Source organism: Thunnus maccoyii, chromosome 11 (assembly GCF_910596095.1).
Source record: "Thunnus maccoyii chromosome 11, fThuMac1.1, whole genome shotgun sequence".
In the NCBI taxonomy this organism is placed as follows: Eukaryota; Metazoa; Chordata; class Actinopteri; order Scombriformes; family Scombridae; genus Thunnus; species Thunnus maccoyii.
This window is the reverse complement of record NC_056543.1, coordinates 12977526-12995359: the sequence shown is the minus strand read 5'-3', so window position 1 is coordinate 12995359 and position 17834 is coordinate 12977526. Positions and strand designations below refer to the sequence as shown.

The following is a 17834-nucleotide window of genomic DNA, read 5'->3' as shown; positions in this document are numbered from 1 at the left end:
TTCAGGTGAATTAAATATTTGTATGTTTGTGCAGCATGTGCACAGATGCATGTGTTTGTTCTAGTAAATCTTTTCACCCATGAAGATGCATTCTGAAAGACCAATTTGGGACGGCCGCAAGACAAACATAACCAGACACCTAGAAAAGAGACAGACATATCAATATGACTGTTTTAAATAAGAGTACCTATATTGTGTATGTGCATTTCTCTCTCACTCTTTCTCTCTATCAGCAGTGAATCAGTGGAGTGTTAGGACATCGTTTAAGCTCTCGCACAGCATCAATACTGGCTCTATTGATTTTTTTAAACAGTTAATGGAAGCCTTAAGGGCAGGAAAGCTAATTAAAATCATATGCAGGTCAAGCTCATTTAAAGACTCCCCATTAGTTTATGTTGAGCTTAACCACGCCTGACTGGAAAATCTATCCATCGGGCATCGTAATTGACTGGTGTTTCTAATGGCTTTCCAATGTTCCTGCATCTCAGTGAAAGGGAGCAAGTTCCTCTGGCAGATTTCATGCTGCAGCTCTAATAACCTCCATGCAGAATCATTAAAGATGGTTGCTGTGTGTCCTGTGTCCTCAAAGTATCCTGTCAGTGCCTGGAGACAGCAAGGTGTTTCATATTCCTACCTTTGGAGATAAACAATATACACCTGCTGTGCAACAAAGAGGCAGACTTAAAACACCGTCATGTGTTTTTGAGCCTGTCTCAGTGGAAGTGGAATTATTGTCACTTAAGTATATAGATATGACTGCAGTTGTTGTATAGATAAATATGGTCATGACTGGGCTCTGGTAGAAAAGTTTTTTAAGGATGATGCTGTAGGAACAGTGATACTAACAACGACATAATCACATATGATCCAAAATGTCAGCTCAGGTTTAGGGCTTGTCATACTCAACTGTTATCACATAATCTGCATCACATCCTTTACAGTACATTCGATCTGGACAACACTGACTGACTGGTATACATTTTCAATAAGAGATCAATACTGATAGATATTAAGTGTAAACCCATTTCATACTCCTCCTCTCTATTGTGCCAAATAACCCAGAATTAATAGATATAGAATTACATGCATGCTGTGATTACTTCAAAAAAACAGCTAGAAGTTACATTAATCAGAGAAGAATTAAACTTGAATATAACTCTGATAGCATGATCAGGTGACTAAACTCAAATGAAAGCATTGTATGTAAGGATCTCTTCTCAGTATCTGTCAGATAACAACATAGACTGCTGCAGTTGAAAGCTATATTTTACATATATTTTTTTGTTAGATTTAGTGGAAATGGCTCAATTATAGCAACTGTGTCTTTTATATGATTGCTCTGGGAAGGAATTTCTGGAAGTTGTGTCATGATGAGTTCTGCCTTGATGTGCAAGCAGAGCTGCCATATTTTTCCTGGCTATTATTTCTGCCAGCCACACAGTGGTCCTGCCTCTCCAACAAACATTGTTTTTTTTCACATGTCAGCTCTCCGCTGTTTGTGTGTGCACACGTCTTGTGTGCATGTGCTTCCTGGCTAATGTGTGTTTGTTTGCACAACTTGTGTGAGTGTGCATTCTGCGGTGCCTTGCAGTGGGAGGCTGATTTGAATCTGTGAGTCAGAGGGAGATCGTATTTAGGCTGTGTTTATTGTTCTCTATCAGGGGCCAATATGCTAACAGCAGATGCCAACCATCTTGCTGTGTCTTAGTTTGATGCCTCTACTGCATGACTTTAGCCGCAAACCACACTGCCCGGCCACCACTTTTACACCCAGCTGGCATAAGCAGCGTAGAAAACCCTGCAACACTGCAAAAGTCAACGTAGTGGTTCATTATACAGAGTTAGATCAGATAAAATCCCCCTGAGATGAATTTTCTCTGCCACTGAGGACAAACTGAGCAGAGGATATGAACACGCTCGGAGTAAAATTGTCATCTGAGAGGTTATATGTAATAATGACACCTAATAAGATGTCAGCAGCTTTCGCATTGTGTTGCTGAATGAGTGAGGGTTTATTTTCTACTCCACCTGCTCCATACTTTCTTTTTAAGATTGAAAAAAAAAAATGCACATACACATACTCACATAAACCCAAACATACACACACACGCGCCATGCCCTTTGAGCTTGCTGATTATTATGTTAATATTATTAGCTGTTTTCACTCACGCATGATATTATGTTGTTCTATTTTCGCTAACATTTCAGACAACCTACCCAATTTTAAATGGCTATTAAGATGATGGTTATTAAGGAGAAGCCAAGCATTAAAATGTATTTAATGTAAAAGTGACTCGTGGTGTATACTAGTTTCTGCACAGTACACCTAACCCCTCCAGCCCTGTTTCCTCGGTCATCAAGTTTTGCCATCGCCAGTGGATTCAGCTACTATAGGGACCAGAGTTGATGGCTGTGCGATTAACTGCATGTTTTAGTCATTTGTAATCACAGTCATCATTAAGCATCACATGTATTTAGTTTTACTTCTACAAACAATGCATACTGTCCGCATTTTGGAATAGAATAAAATAGAATCAACTACAATCACAATTTCAGCTGAGATCTTTTGAAATTTGTTCTTTTCCTATGAGAACCACAACACTTTGGGAGAAACTTTTCTTTTTGCATACCCATGCCTTTAACCTCCTTGTAGCTTAACCTTTATTCACAGAGTTTCTGTCTTTCTATTATTTGTATGATTGACAGAGGCCCAGAATATAAAGCCACCTTTGCCCTTTGAGTGAGGTGGTGGTTGCCTTTTGACAACCACCACTTCACTCACAGCAGTTTGGACACTTCTCCTGTATGACTTCCTGCTCCCTAATTAATTTCTGTCCACGCTAAGTGATGTGAGGTTTTTGGAAATGTGCTTGGTAAGGAAGGAGCAGAGGACAAAGAGTTTAAACCATGTATGAGGACACTGAGCAATAAAGCCGCCTGATGGGGAGTGAATGGAATGAAAAAGGCCCGTGGTGAGGAAAAGAGAGAAGCAAGTAAGAGAGGGATAAAGGGAACAGAGGTGGTCACTTTCAGCTCCTACGATCAGATTAGTAGCAGTGGGTCTCTCAGCATCTGGTTAACAAGCTCAAAGCCCTACAGTCTAAAGCTCTCATCTCATCTCGCCCCTGACCCCAAACCACACGACTCTAGCTCTTATCCAGAACCCCCAAACCCAAAACCCCCATCCTTGAACCCCAGGCTTTCAGCCCCTAATACCCAGACTCAGTCTAAGTGAATCCTGAAAACAACTTCCCCACATGAACTCGAACTAGAGTCAGTGTCATTGTTTCACTTTGAATACACATGAGAAAAGCAGGCCTACATTTCATATCAGTGTAATGAGTCAGCTCTGTAATATTAGATGGTATGACATATAATAATGACTCTCAGGGCAGTTACATCTGCTGACCTCTCTTGGGAGCTCAGTGTAATTATTTACCCAGCGGAAATTCACAGAGCAAAGCTAATGCAATTCTTCCCGAGAAAAGAAGATGTAGCTTCCACAACTTATTTTCAATTAAAACGAAATGATCTTATGGGAGAAGGGAATAGCCGTGTGAATGTTTGTCCCTGTGAATTTAAATGACTAGAGCCTATTTTGAAATATAGTAACTGAATTTGAGCATGGATGTGTGATAATTACTGCTGACAAGGTAGACAGGTGTTAATCCACAGTACTGTGTGTGTTTCATGTGTGTATGCACATACACACGCATTATCAACCAATGTATTTCCTGTTTATTACAGTATATAGCCTCATTTTATACTGGCTGCACCACAGAAAAAAAAAAAGTCCTCACTCTGTATGCAGTGTACGTTCTTATCAAACTGACTGGGGTCATCTGGTCCTCCCTAGATCAACATGACTCTCTAGCATTGCTAGCACGTCTATGAGGCTGTGTTTAGACACAGCAGTGCTTTGAGCTAAATGTCAGCATTTTATCATGCTCATAATGACAACGATAACATGCTGAAGTTCGCCATCGTAGTTTAGAATGCTAGCATGCTGACATTTTGTTGATTAGCACAAAGTACAACTGGGCAGATGGGAAATTCATATCTGGTCATAAACCAAAGTACTGGACACATACAAATTATGTCCAGATAATGGCACTTGATGAAATTCAGGGCATCAGTAGAGTTATTACAATGTATTATTTGATGACATAAACATCTGTATCAAATGAAGAAACACCTCAACCCCATCAAATTTATGCTAGTGCTGGTAGCATTGGAACTCTTGACTAGTTGAAGAAGGAGGGTCACACACAGACTTGTGCTTTTCATCAGCTTCTTTATTTAAACAGCATTGTACTGAATCAAAGCCCAATGTTTCCACTTAAGCCGAAGCCTTCATCAAGGGCCAAACAGGAATCCTTGATTGAAAACCGCTTTTTATACATTTCCATAAACATCTGTGCCAAAGTTCATGACAAACAATCCAATAGGTGATTGACTCGAAACTAGAAATGCCAACATGCTGGCGGCACTAGATGAAAAATTGGGATCAATCTTTAGGATTCATCCTGTTGGGAACGTGAATGACTACACAACATTTTATGGTAGTCAAGGATCACATGAAACACACACTTCTGGCAGAACAAGGACAGACACTTACAGTATCTATCCTGATGGGTGGTGCCAAATATACTCCCACCCACACCTGCACCAAAGACTATATTTATAATGTTAGGCAACAAACAAGCATACAAACTTGCAGAGAGGCAGGAGCACTTTCACAGTTATGCAACACTGATTTTATTCGTTAAGCTGACATTTCAGCAACAGAGTGCCTTCTTCAGAACAGAACTATATTTATAATACCAAATGTATATTTGGCGCCACCCAAAAACAATCTTTGGTATTTTACTGTTATTAAATCTTTCTTTAAAGTCTCTGTGGATGAGCAGTGTAAAGTGTAGACTGATTAGAGGTCATGGTGCAGTCACATGAAATAGTTAACTTGTGAAGTGAATCCTGACTTGATCAGAATCTGATTTAATTTTACAGCTACAGTGCTGTCCACACACACAAGGCCATGTGTGACCTAAACGTGTTTAGTGTGCCAACCTGTGTTGTAAAAACATTAACCCTTAAACATGGTATTTAATTCTCACATACAGATACTCCAAACATGACTGGGGTCATTAAATTAATGTGACTAGAGTCAAGACATTGAAGCTGATGTCTGTGTATTGTGTTTTCAAACCAGGTCCATCTCTGGTGGGGTCTCTGAAGAAGGACTGGGCCTCTCCCAACAGCATCGCTCTCTCCTGGCAGCAACCCGAACAGACAGCACTACCCATCCTGGACTACGAGATCAAATATTATGAGAAGGTACAGTACAGTGACTTCTGCTAAGTCCAGGTCCAGTCTAAAATTATTGGGCAGTACCCAGGTAAAACAGATGGCCCTTTCATGTTAATTACTTGTAATGCAATATAATAATATCATTCTTGTTTAAACAAGGACTGGGAAAACAGTATGAGCAGGTGGAGATGGGCAAAGCTTCAATAATGGCCAATCACATGAGCTCCTCTCTTTTCATAGGTCTCAGGATACTGTATATAGCAGACATTTACATTTACATCCGTTCATTTGCCAGATACTTTTGTCCAAAGTGACGTACAAATAATGTACAAATGAGGTATATATATATATATATATACATATATAATGAGGTACTACAGAAGATCAAGGAGAAGCCATCAAGAATAAGTGCTTTGACATTCAGTTCCATGTTCCACCTGAATTAAGTGCCAAATGGCTTGCAGGTACATGAAGTAACATATAAGTGCCTTGCAGAAAATTTTCTTTTATAATCTTATAATAATATGTTATAATATATTTTAAACTTAACAGACAATTAAGTTATGCTTTCTCTGCATTATTATGTGCACAACATAAGTTTAAAAGACAACGATAGATGCAGTAACTACAGTAACTGGTAATACAGTAAAATACATTGCCATAAAAAATATACATAATGCCTTTAGTTTTTGTTCACTAAAGCATTTCTTATGAACTCTCCTTCACTAGTGGAAGGTGGCTAGAAGGTAGTTCTTGTCACTGGTTGTGCAATCAGCAGCTCCCTTAGTGAATGAGACAGTAAATGCACAGGTATACAATGCTAATGTGCACTGCACCTGTCATGTAGGTAAATCTGGTCATCAGAGAGTTAGTTTTTGGTCAAAACCTGTGCTGATTGTTTTTATCATCCTCCACTGTCCCCCACAGGAACATGAGCAGTTGAGCTACTCATCAACACGCACCAAGGCTCCCAGTGTGATCATCTCAGGTTTAAATCCAGCGACCTGGTACGTCTTCAGTGTACGCACCCGCACACCGGCTGGATACAGCTCCTACTCCCCTAAATATGAATATGAAACTACAGGAGACTGTAAGTACTTGAGGTCATCTGTAACACTTGTTTTGGGGAAGCAATACATCTGTTTGTGTGTGTGTGTGTGTGTGTGTGTGTGTGTGTGTTTGTGTGTGTGTGTGTGTGTGTGTGTGTGTGTGTACTGTATAGTATGTGTGTATTTGTGCTTCTGCTGGTGTTTTCTCAGGAAAATGACAAGATAAGGAAAATTCTCAGAAGCATGTTACTAGTTCGCACCCATGCTACAGACAAGAATAGGATTGGGACTATGGTTTGGAGTTCAGATCACAAGTAGCATTAGGTCCATGTTAGGCTAAAGGCTCCTATTGACTGAGTGGCAAGAACAATCACACACATTCATGTTATATTCTGATTGGCTTGTTTGTAGACATCACATTGGGAGAATTTGGTCTTAAATTTCTGACACTGTCAGAATTTTGATGCAGGCTGTCTTTGGTCGCCAAAGCTCCAAATTGGACGCTGGTGGAAGTTTCTCATGGTGCAACCACTATTTTGGATTGACACTCAAAGATTTCCCCACATTTCTCTCACGATTGTCAGTTTTTTGCCTCAGACAGTCCAAAATTGCAGAGTAAAGGTTCCTTAATGGGTGAATTGAAGTTTACAATTTCACAATGCCTGCGTTCATTGTGAATAACTGAATTTTGAAGATGATACACAGATATCATGTCAAGGTGATACCAGTAAATAAAATATCTTAATGTTAGGTTGGGATGAAGCTGGTGAAAAGGGTCAGTCTTCCATTACTAGAGCTCGAGCAATCTCAAAATCCATTAAAATAACTGATGGGCTATATCAAGGCCAGTTAAGAACTTTCTTTTTTTGTTAGTCAAACACTTTAAAGGAATGTAATTATGAAATAACAATTATACTACAGAAAGGCAACAATACTTCTCAAGTTGTTTCAGGTCTGAAAGACATTATCATTCATACATTATACCACGAAAACAAAATGAGTTCCACCTCCCACGTGTGATTTAGTGCTACTCAGCCCTCAAAGGGAAACATTCTGTCAGTACATGAATACTGACACCTCGCTGTAAAGGTATGTGTAATAATGCAGACATTTCTTACAGGTCTTTTTGTGCTACATGAGAATTTCTCAAACACAGACTAACTAACTACTTTACTTTACTTTAGAGTTATGTCTAAGGAAATTGATCAATAAAATTGCCCAAATCTTAATAAAATATCTCCTATATTTCTTGTGTATATATGCTCGTCTTCAAGACATTACAGTCTGAAGAAATTGAAATTGAAATTTATTTCAGTCAGCAATCAGGTGAGTGAAAAAAGCCATCATCAATGAAGCTCCAATACTATGATTCACCATGGCAACGGTAAATAAAAGGCAGCTATGTGGCTTCCAGCATAATTTATTATCTATTATCACTCCAAATTACCAAAGATTAAGACTGAAATTCAGTGTTAGTTTATTAGATTCAAACCAACTCATTTTCAGTTCCTTTCCCACTGTATGCAAAAGTCTTACTACAACAAAATAAATGTGTATCATCTGCAAACAATATAATTTTTAATATTTTGGAAACTTCCTTAAATTTATGTACAAAATAAACAATAATAGGCCTAACACTGAGCCTTGGGGAATCCCACAAGTAACCTTACATAGTTGCGATTGTGCTCCAAGCAGCAGTTCAGTGTCAGATGAAGTTCAGGTAGCCTGGGGCAGCACTCGGGGCAGCCTGTATCAAGGGCACAATAGCAAATAATTAAACTGGATGTGAGCCCAAAAACAACAGCATCTACAGGAGGATTCCAGCAACTAACTATTTGCTAAGAAGATTTTTTTTTCATTTAATTGAAACAATTAAATTTAAAACATAGTAATCTATGTATTATGTATAAGAACAAAAAGAGGAAACAAAGTGCCAGGGAATGAATTTATAACACTACACAAATAAGGATAAGGCATGAATCTCTTTACATTAAATAGAAATAAAATAAAATATAGAATGGGAAAGCAAAATTAAAAAAAAAAAAAAATGAACAAGTTTAGATTCAAGTAATTTTTGTCAGTGATTTTATATGTTTCAAAAATTGTTTGGATCTTTGCCACTTTCTTGTTTTGCAGCTTGCAGCTAAATATAATTAAGAAAGAGTAAAGTTGGGTTTATTTTTTAAATTTCATTTATTTACATGGAATAAAAATTGAATAAAATGGAATAAAAAACAGTTGAATTAAAAAGATAACATTCTCGTACATCAAATTGTTTTCAAAATAAATTAAATGTCATTAACATATAGCATGATCATTTGATCAATTTTCATAGATAGAAAGTTTTGCACGAAAAATTTTGGTACACATACAATAAAAATAAGTGAAATATCTTTTATTGTTTAGAGCACAGAAATCACAGGAATAATGAATATTCAGTTTAAACCTTTCCAGAGCGTATTTACAGGATATATTCTATGTAAAATTTAAATGAAACATCTTTCATTTTATTGTTAATATAATATTTGTCCGATATTCTCTGTGCCTTTTTTCTTTTCCTCTTTTTTCTTGTTGGAGATTAGAAGCCTGATTTCATTGTGAAAAGATGCTAAAATGCATCCAGGCGTCTTTTTTTTTTCACGTCTGCAGCTGCAATTGTGATGCAATTGCCCCCCCTACAGTATGTATTTCATATAAGTGTGTTCATGAAGGACTTAAAAAAAATAAATGTCAGGATATCCGTTGCAATTGCAATTGAAAAATTTAATACAATCACCAAGGGAGTCTGACAATACAGCCTTGATGTTCAGTGTATTTTGAATCAATGTTTTTGTGTGTGTGTGTGTGTATGCTTGAGCTTTATTGCAAGTCTACTCATAAAATACAAAAGGTCCAGCTGCCCTTTTATGTTGGGTCAGGTATTGTTGAGGGGTGATTTGGCTTCACACTGGCCCTCTCCCTTCCAAAGCTGCAGAGCTTTGCTTTATCTGCGGATCAGATGGTGCTTGGCCAAGCCTTTGTACTGCCTGGCCTTTTATCTGAAAGAGAAAGCAGATTTGGCCCCTGTCGCTCTCTTCCTCTCTGTCTGTCTGCCTGTCAGTCACCGTCTCATGCACTTGTTTTTCCATCAGTCTTTGTATTTGTCTGTCACTTCTGCCTCTCCCTCTCTCTCTCTCTCTCCTGTTTCTTTATCTCTCCTCTGTCGTCCGTTTCCTCATCCCTCACCTTGCATTCTTCATTCTGTCCTCCACCCTTCTCTCTCTCCCTTTCCACACATACACACACACCTCATTACAGCAGCATCAGTCCAACACATCTGCTTAGTTAGTGATGTGAAGAGTGTGTGAAGCTGACGGCCGGGAGAATTGTCTTGTGTGATCTGGCTCCCGCCACTTTCACTCTGTCTGAGTGGTCTGTAATTACTTTTATCCAGCCAAACACACACACACACATGCACACACGCACACATTCTTGACACACACACCGACACATACTGTACTGTATAAACTCACTGTTGAGCCTCACTCACTGGGCTAGCAACCACGCACCCTGATCTCCAATTCATATTCATTAAGCATGAAATATTATAGAAATAAGTTTGGTAATAGCAATCATCTTTCAATTATCTGGGATTCGTTAGCCTTGTGACAAGACACAGAAAAGGGAAAATCATGAATATCAAATGGGACCAATTTAACCAAATGATCATGAACTAAATCACAATTTCATGAATGAATAATATTAATTAAACAGCAGCAGGCATATGAATCATTCCAGTAAGAAAGCTGATGGAGGGTTTTTTGCATTACAAAGAGCTGATCAAACATCTCTCCGTAATATCTGCCTATCATGAGAGCGTACATGGTCTGTGTATGTATGGTGCATTGATGGAGAGGAATATTTAAGATGATGTTGAATGAATATCATTCTTTTTTCTTTCTTCTCGCTTCATCCTGCCCACTACCTCATTTCCCTCTTTCATTTCTCCTCACACTTTTTTATCATCTTTACCTGCTCTTTACATTCAACTCCTCATATTTATCCTCTTCCCATTTCCATATTCTTCTTCTGTCCTACTTTTTTCTGCTGTCCTTCTTTTTCATCTCCCTCCTTCCTCCATTCCTTTCCTCCCTCCTCTTTTCCTCCTTTTCCACACCATATTTCTCCATATCTTCCTAAATTTCACCACCGCCAGCATCAGACATGGCTTCTGACCAAGGCCAGGTGTTGGTCATCGTCACGGCAGCAGTGGGTGGCTTTACTCTCCTCGTCATCCTCACCCTCTTCCTCCTCATCACTGGAAGGTAAGATGACTTGACTACCCTTTGTGTGGTTATTAACATTAATGTCACATATGGTTATCGTGTAAAGTTATGTTGAATGTTTGCTGTGAAAACTTCATGTTCTTTCTTGCACCTACTGTATGAGCTTCATACTCTTTGGCCTTCAGGGCATTGGCAGAACCTCACACTACAAAAGACTGTATTACATTTTGCTTCAGCAATCGCCTTTGGGCAAGGAAGTGATGGCAAAGATATCTTGAGAAAGTGTAGGCTGTAGGATATTTGCACTGGTCTCTTAATTGTATCAGTGTGACCTCATGTATAGTATGATAGAAGAGGAACACAGTGAAAACATGCACCGAAATATTCAGAGAAGCCGTGAAAGGCAAAGCAAAAGTCTGCCCTCACCCTGAAGACACACACACCTACACACACACACACACACACACACACACACACACACATACACACACAAACACACACACTGGCTGTGCGTGTGTGTGTGTGTAGGTGTGTGATTCTGCAAGACAGAAATCCGCAACATGGGGGCAAAAAAAAAATTAGACTTTCTTTTAGAAATATGAAGTTGAGCAGGTTTAGAATATAAAATATTTTGCCATTTTACCCTGAACTGGCTGAATAAAGAATTTATGAAATTGCTCATAACACTGACAAAAAAAATAAACCACAAATTCAAGGACCTTTTCACATATTACACATTCTTTTTATATTTTTGTTTATTTTTCCATAGTTATTTAGAGGGCTCATTTTGAAATGTGGAGAATAATAGAACTATGTAGCACTCCTTTTAAAGCAATTGCATTCAAGACCATATAAAACAATAATAAAGGAGTTCATATCAGTTAATTCAAAAATTAAGTGTTCACATATGGTAAGCTAACTACTGTGAACTACTGTACTGTAAATCACCGACTACACAAGATGGAAATGGAACCATTAAAGAAATTATTGTGTTGTGACTGGTCCCCATTATTGTGAATAAATTAAATCCAGTCAGTAACAGATCAGCCTCTCTGAACTGGTCTACACTGCTGCTGCTTCAAATGTTTCTCCTTTGGTGCAATCATTTGTAAAACACAATGTTATGAAAATATTGTGTCACATCACACTTAGGTTTCTGTAAGGACATTCTGAAGATTGAATTTAGGTTTACTGCTGTAATTTGGCCGCCAGAAAACCTAAATTCACATAACTAAGGGATTTATTTAGCCTTAGTGGGAGATGAGTTGTACAAGCATGTGGCAACCCGACAGCTGAGTGTGATACACTAGACAAAAATATGATCTTGTATTTTAACAAGATTAGAGACATTGACTCAGTCACATCAATACAGACAGACAGACACATTCACAAAGTCTTTTGTACCTCGTTTCTCATACGTCTCACCAGAAGTTGGGCGTGTTATTTATCAGGCATTCCTGTCTGTTTTGAAGCACCGTTTGCCTGCTGACTGAGGTATACTCCACATATGAACAGTGAACTCAGACTCATTTGAGGGAGAATTGCACAAAACCAGGAACATATATAACAAGCATGGTTAATTGCACACTCTGCATTTATAACGGTTCACATTGCTTGCAAGGGTCAGATTTGCATAAAAATTCTCTGCCTCTGAAAACATGCAGAAAACCCAGGTGTATTTAAATGGAAGGTTGCAGTGGAGAGGAGGAACTCAAATTAACCATTTATCCTACAGAAAACGTCCATACTGACATTCATAGATGTCAGTGAGGATGTTTTCAAAACCTGCCTTAATTAGTCCAGTTGAATCAGACTCTACTTTGTTTTCCCCCTTGGTATGATTCATTTGGACAGTTCTGAACATAGTAATTGTACTCGGATGTGGACCAAAACTACCATAACCAGACCCTTTGAGGAAGCAGTCCAGTCCCAAACAAATTCTGGAGCGGTTCCTTTGTGGTGGCAAACTCTGCAAGTTTGAGCTAAACGGCTCCCATAGCCAGGTATGCTTTGCCAGCTGGGGTACAGATGAGCGAAATCAATGGCTGCTTGCAACTTGCCAGAGAATTAATCGAGGTCTGACCTGCACTAGTGCAACAAAATACATTGCATTTGGCCAGAAGATCTTCTTCAAAACCTTCGTACTGTGCTTATGCTCTTGTTTCTGCCCTAAACACATCTGACCAGTGAGGAATAAACATTCTCACGTGGCTTTCAGTGATGCATTTTGGTTCACTTGAAGAAACCAGAGCAAGCAAACTATAGGTTTGAAAACATCTTAAGAGTTATAGAAAAGATGATGATAAAACTTTATGCAGGGAAAAACCTCCCATTAACAGAAAGTGTTGTTAAGATATGGATCCATCTACCATTTACTGGAAATATTCAAGAATATATTCCAAAAATATCTTTGTCAAAAATTAGGAGGAATCTAATCAAAACTACACCAAAAGCATTTAAAAGTTTAGTTTAGTAGTTTAGACCAGGTTGAAGCTGGTTGGAGCAATGCTGGAATTACATGAGGTCACCAGACTTCCTGCCTTACTCCTCTGCATGTCAAGGATTGCATCTTTAAGTTCTCCCAAAGTAAGAGGCTCAGCCAATTTTCTGGAATCAGCCTCCGTTAAATGCGGTAAGTCCAACTCACTGAGAAAAGCCTCATATTTAGTTTTATCAAAGGTTACTTCTGATCGATATAGATCAGAATAAAAGGATCTGAAAGTATCATTAATCCTTTTAGGCTCAGTTGTTATCTGCTCCTGCTGGGTTCTGATAGATGGGATATCAGCAAATTGCTCATTGGCACGGATTTTCATAGCCAGTAAGTGGTCTAGAGCCATGGAAGTAATAGTGTTGTCTCGTCCTGTGCAAAAATTGGGAGCGCTATCTAGGAATAGAACTGATTTATTTTTTAACTACCTTCAGCCATAGATCTAACTGTTCAGTCTAATTAGACTGAAGTGAGACATTCAGGGAAGTATATAGATTTTTTAATTTCAATTCCAGTTTTGAGAGGTAAATTAGATGAAAACAGAGTGGTATAGCTCCTAATAAATCCCTTAACTGAGTCTCACAATATTCTGGGATCTTCAACAGAGTCTACATCAGTCAACAAAAAATTCTGTGAGAGTCTCTTTAAATTGCATACAGTAGTCATCATTTTTCAGAAATGGTGTGTTGAATTGCCATCTAGGGGCACAAGAGTAGAGTTTGCTAAGTGAAGTGATGAAAAAGACGCCTTTATGGTCGCAGAGAGCTATGGGCAGCAAAGAAACATCAATGCTATCAAAAAGATGGGGGGAGGCAAATAAGTCGTCCATTCTAGAAAAGGTTTTATGTCTCAAGCAGAAGAAGGTAAAATCTTTCAAAGAGGGGTTAATCAGGTGCCACAGGTCAACTAGTCCTGCGTCGTGAGCCCATGTCCACAAAGCTGTTAAACGTTGCCATCTTGAGGGTCGTCTGGATGATTCGATGAAGGTGTCACTGCTGGTGAAGATGGCTCAACCACCAGTTCATCATCCGTGGCACCACCAAAATAACTAGACAGAAACTGCTCCGCATTCTCCGGTGAGGCAAAGAGGTAAACAGCATGTCCAGATTTAATCTTGAGAGTGGCAGGGCAGAGCAGGAAAGCACCAGTGCCCTTTTCACGTGCAGAAGCTATTGCGCATGAGAATACTCTGAAGCTTTTAGTTGTGTAATCACTGAAATCAGCGGCAGATTGAAGCACTCGGTTGCCAACAGAAGGGTGGTGTTTCCTCGCCTCACGGGGGATAGCTTACCGTGTGAAGAAATGTAAGCAGCAAAATATGAAAGCCCGGGGTCGTTCTCCTTCTTTCAGGGGGGCCACCATTGTAGATCCTGTGGGCATGCTCAATCTCGGGTCACAGGTGCTTCAAGAACCATAAGAGGATCATTCATTCCAGGAACATAATTGGAGCATCCTTCTCCATGTTCTCCGGGAAACTGTGAACCTAAATGTTGCACCTTCTATTACGGCCCTCCAAATCTGCTATTTTTCATTCAAAACGCAACAGTTTTTCTTGCATGGTGGAGAGGACGGTGGAATCTTACGTAGTGCTACTTTTCAGGGTAGCCAGCTCCCCTTCAGGCGAAATAATCCTCATGGTCACAGATGCTAGCTCTGTCTGCATGACATCAAGCTCGTTAATAGTTGCTGGAACATACAAACATATCTCCTGAATAAATTGTCTGAAATTATTAACCAAAACCATTAGCAGCATTATTGCGCTTTAGTTCAGGGAGCTATTATCAGCTATTGTGATCATGATTTCAACTGACTGGTGCTAGCTTGTTCCTGGCTGGCTACTGTGTTAGCCATTAAATGCTGGACAACTACAGTAGTTCACCAACTAGCCCTGCAATTAGTCCCTATATCACAATTTTTCCATCACCACCTATGGTCTTAAACGCCTAAAAGAGGAAATATCCCTCTGCATTATTTTGGAGTAACTACTCTTATATGCATTAAATATATGTGGATGTCCTGGTTTCAGAAAGAGTGAGGATATTGCAAAAATCTAAAAATATAGTAGACAGTTATTCACAAGTGGATTTGAATTTCAGCCTAAATAAACATATACATTGTTACACACTACATCACTGCATAATCATTTTCTTTCTGAACTTGGTGATACTGTAACAAGTGATGTTATTTAAATGCTCTCATTGCAGAATGAGAATAATACAATCCCAAGTGGTGATTGCTTAAGGCACAAATTTAATGAACACAGCACAAACCTGCATTTTCATAAATATGGCCCTTTAGTCTTTCTGGAGCCAGGATCTAGAGCCCAATTTCAATGAGCGAGCAGTGCACTTCAAAGGTATGGGATTGGTTTATTTAACAGATAAGGTGCACCACTTCAGTGTGGAGGCCTTTACAGTTGGAATGATTCTGATGTCAGTGGATTTCATGTCTGTCATCTTTTTTAAAAAACCGCTAGAAGCAGCAGATTTACAGTATTTTTCTTATTTCTATGCTGTGATCCCAGTGTGTGTAGGAGGGTGTGTTTCTGTTTTATTTATTAAAAACACACACATATGCCAGGTGCAAGAGCAAAAGCAAAGCCCTTTAGGCTTTTTGTGTTCTTGCACTAGAAGGACCTTTTTTACCTGAATCCAGCTAAAAGCAGTAGTAGCGGTAGTTTGAGTGTTTTTAGACTTTATCGCAATCTGTTATATCTGTAATCCTTCTGCCCTGTGTAGGAGGGACTTTGACTCTCTTTCTGTTTTAAAAAAGCTCCAAATGTACTTGTGCTGCCTTAGAAAGATGAGAGCTTTCAGTCATACAGCTCTCATAAATGCAAGGTTGTACAACACAAATGAGGATAAAAGAGGACTTTCTGTACAAGGAGTTTGTCCCAGCTGCTCTAAAAAGCGTCCTAAATTTACATCCACTGTAAGTTTGCATCTGTTCCTGTTGAATTTGAAGTGAAAATATATGCAGTTGCCACAAATACTCAGATATGGTCTAGCTGAAGAGTTTTTTCTATGTGTGTACTCATTATCCTTGAATTGTCTGTCTGTCTCTGCAACTCTTGCATCCGTTTCTTCACATTTTCTTCAATCCTTCCTTTCTTCTGTCCCCTCTGTAGCCTCTTCAGCAGTGAGATCTCCCGTTGTGAAGTAACTGTGAGGGATGTAAGGGCAAGAGAGGAGTAGTTTGAATTACAGTGATGCTTTGATTAGGGCTCTGGGCAAGGTTGTTTTACTGAGGTGTGTGTGTGTGTGGGTGGGTGTGAGGTGCTCATGCATATGTGTGTTTGAATACGTATTGTAACAATGCTCAGCACGCCAGAGAGCAATGGACGAAGCCAAGGTCTTTGTGTGTGATAACTGTCTTGTGTGTGTCAGTGTCTGTGTGTGCAGCCTCTTTTCAACATGAAAGCCACTGAGACAGAGGGATAGGCGGATAAAGGGGATCAGAGGATGGGACTGGAAAAGACTGATAAAGGCACATGCCACCATTTCTTTAATGAACAGCTTGACCCCATCAGCAGAGGTCAACAGTAGCTTTCCAAATCCCCTTCTTCTCTTCTCTGCCAGTGTTACCCGCCATGTTATCTGCTCTGTCTATCAGTGTCCAGGATCCCACAGACTTCACTTAGCCAAAGCCCAATCTGGCAACCTGCGGCTCGTAGCGGCTCTGACACCTGCTCTAATCTGGCAACCTGGATTATGTTAAATCTTCAGAGAGAGGGAGGCTCACATGTGATCACCTGAACCAACACACACTCGTGCAAGCGAGTGTTTACACATACTTTCTCTACTAGTATGGTGTGGGCATTTTCACTCCTTGGTCAACTTGTCTGAAGTAGTTGCTTTGTGTCATGAATCATCCTATCATTTAGTCATTTCATTTGTTCATACAGCACTTCCTACTAGTCTGTGGAGGTTGCTTTTGTTTGGTTAGACCAGTTACTGAGACAGCATCCTTTCCACACTTCATACTCCCGACAAAGGAAATGTATTCTTTAAGAAAATTTGAGAAAACCCATGCACAGCAATATGTGGATGCTGATCAAATGTAAGTAATGCAAAAGGAGCAAAGGGCATCCAGCACTTCTAACTTCAAACATTAAAAAACATTAAACAGGTCACATTCATGACCAAACTATATCTCCAGCTTAAGTTTATGTGGCCAACTTGCTGGCAGTTAACGGTGTACTACACATGCAGTAGACACAAAGTAACATTATGAATCAGTAGAAGTAGTGTTTGTGGCCAGCTCACAAATGTAAGTCCATTACTCTCATTTTTGCTCTGTTTTGGTATCCAATAAAATATCTGCATCGCATCTAATATAATTACATTTTCTGGATACTTGGCTGGAAGTGTACAGTACAGTGCATTTATCAGAACTATATAACTATATGCCACATCTTACACAAAGTCATTTGACTCAAGTAGTTTCAACTTGTAGCACATTTTTTCCCTATTTTGCCCCTTAGTTGTTGTTTATTAAGTTCATTTGGGGCTGTAATGATCTTGTGGTAGTGACATCCTTGTCTCCTGCTGAATATACTTAATTTTTAAAGATGTCTGTGTACAACTTTGATTGTTTCTACACTATATATCCTTCAGTTCCATGAGCAGAAGGGAGATAGCATCCTTAATCTGGGCTTCAGTGGTGTGGATGTGCTGAGCTGGGTGAAAGATGGACTTGTCTGGAGCAGTGACAGTGAGA

General features: G+C 39.3%; 1 protein-coding gene across 1 annotated transcript in view; it reads left to right on the top strand.

Annotated features, from left to right (window-relative positions):
* Positions 1-17834, top strand: part of LOC121907099 (ephrin type-A receptor 6-like) — a 191604-nt gene that overhangs the window by 147106 nt on the left and 26664 nt on the right. The window contains exons 6-8 of the mRNA XM_042426471.1: positions 5213-5337; positions 6238-6400; positions 10555-10663. Of these exons, the coding sequence (XP_042282405.1) occupies positions 5213-5337; positions 6238-6400; positions 10555-10663 (397 nt within the window). The remainder of the gene's footprint in view (positions 1-5212; positions 5338-6237; positions 6401-10554; positions 10664-17834) is intronic.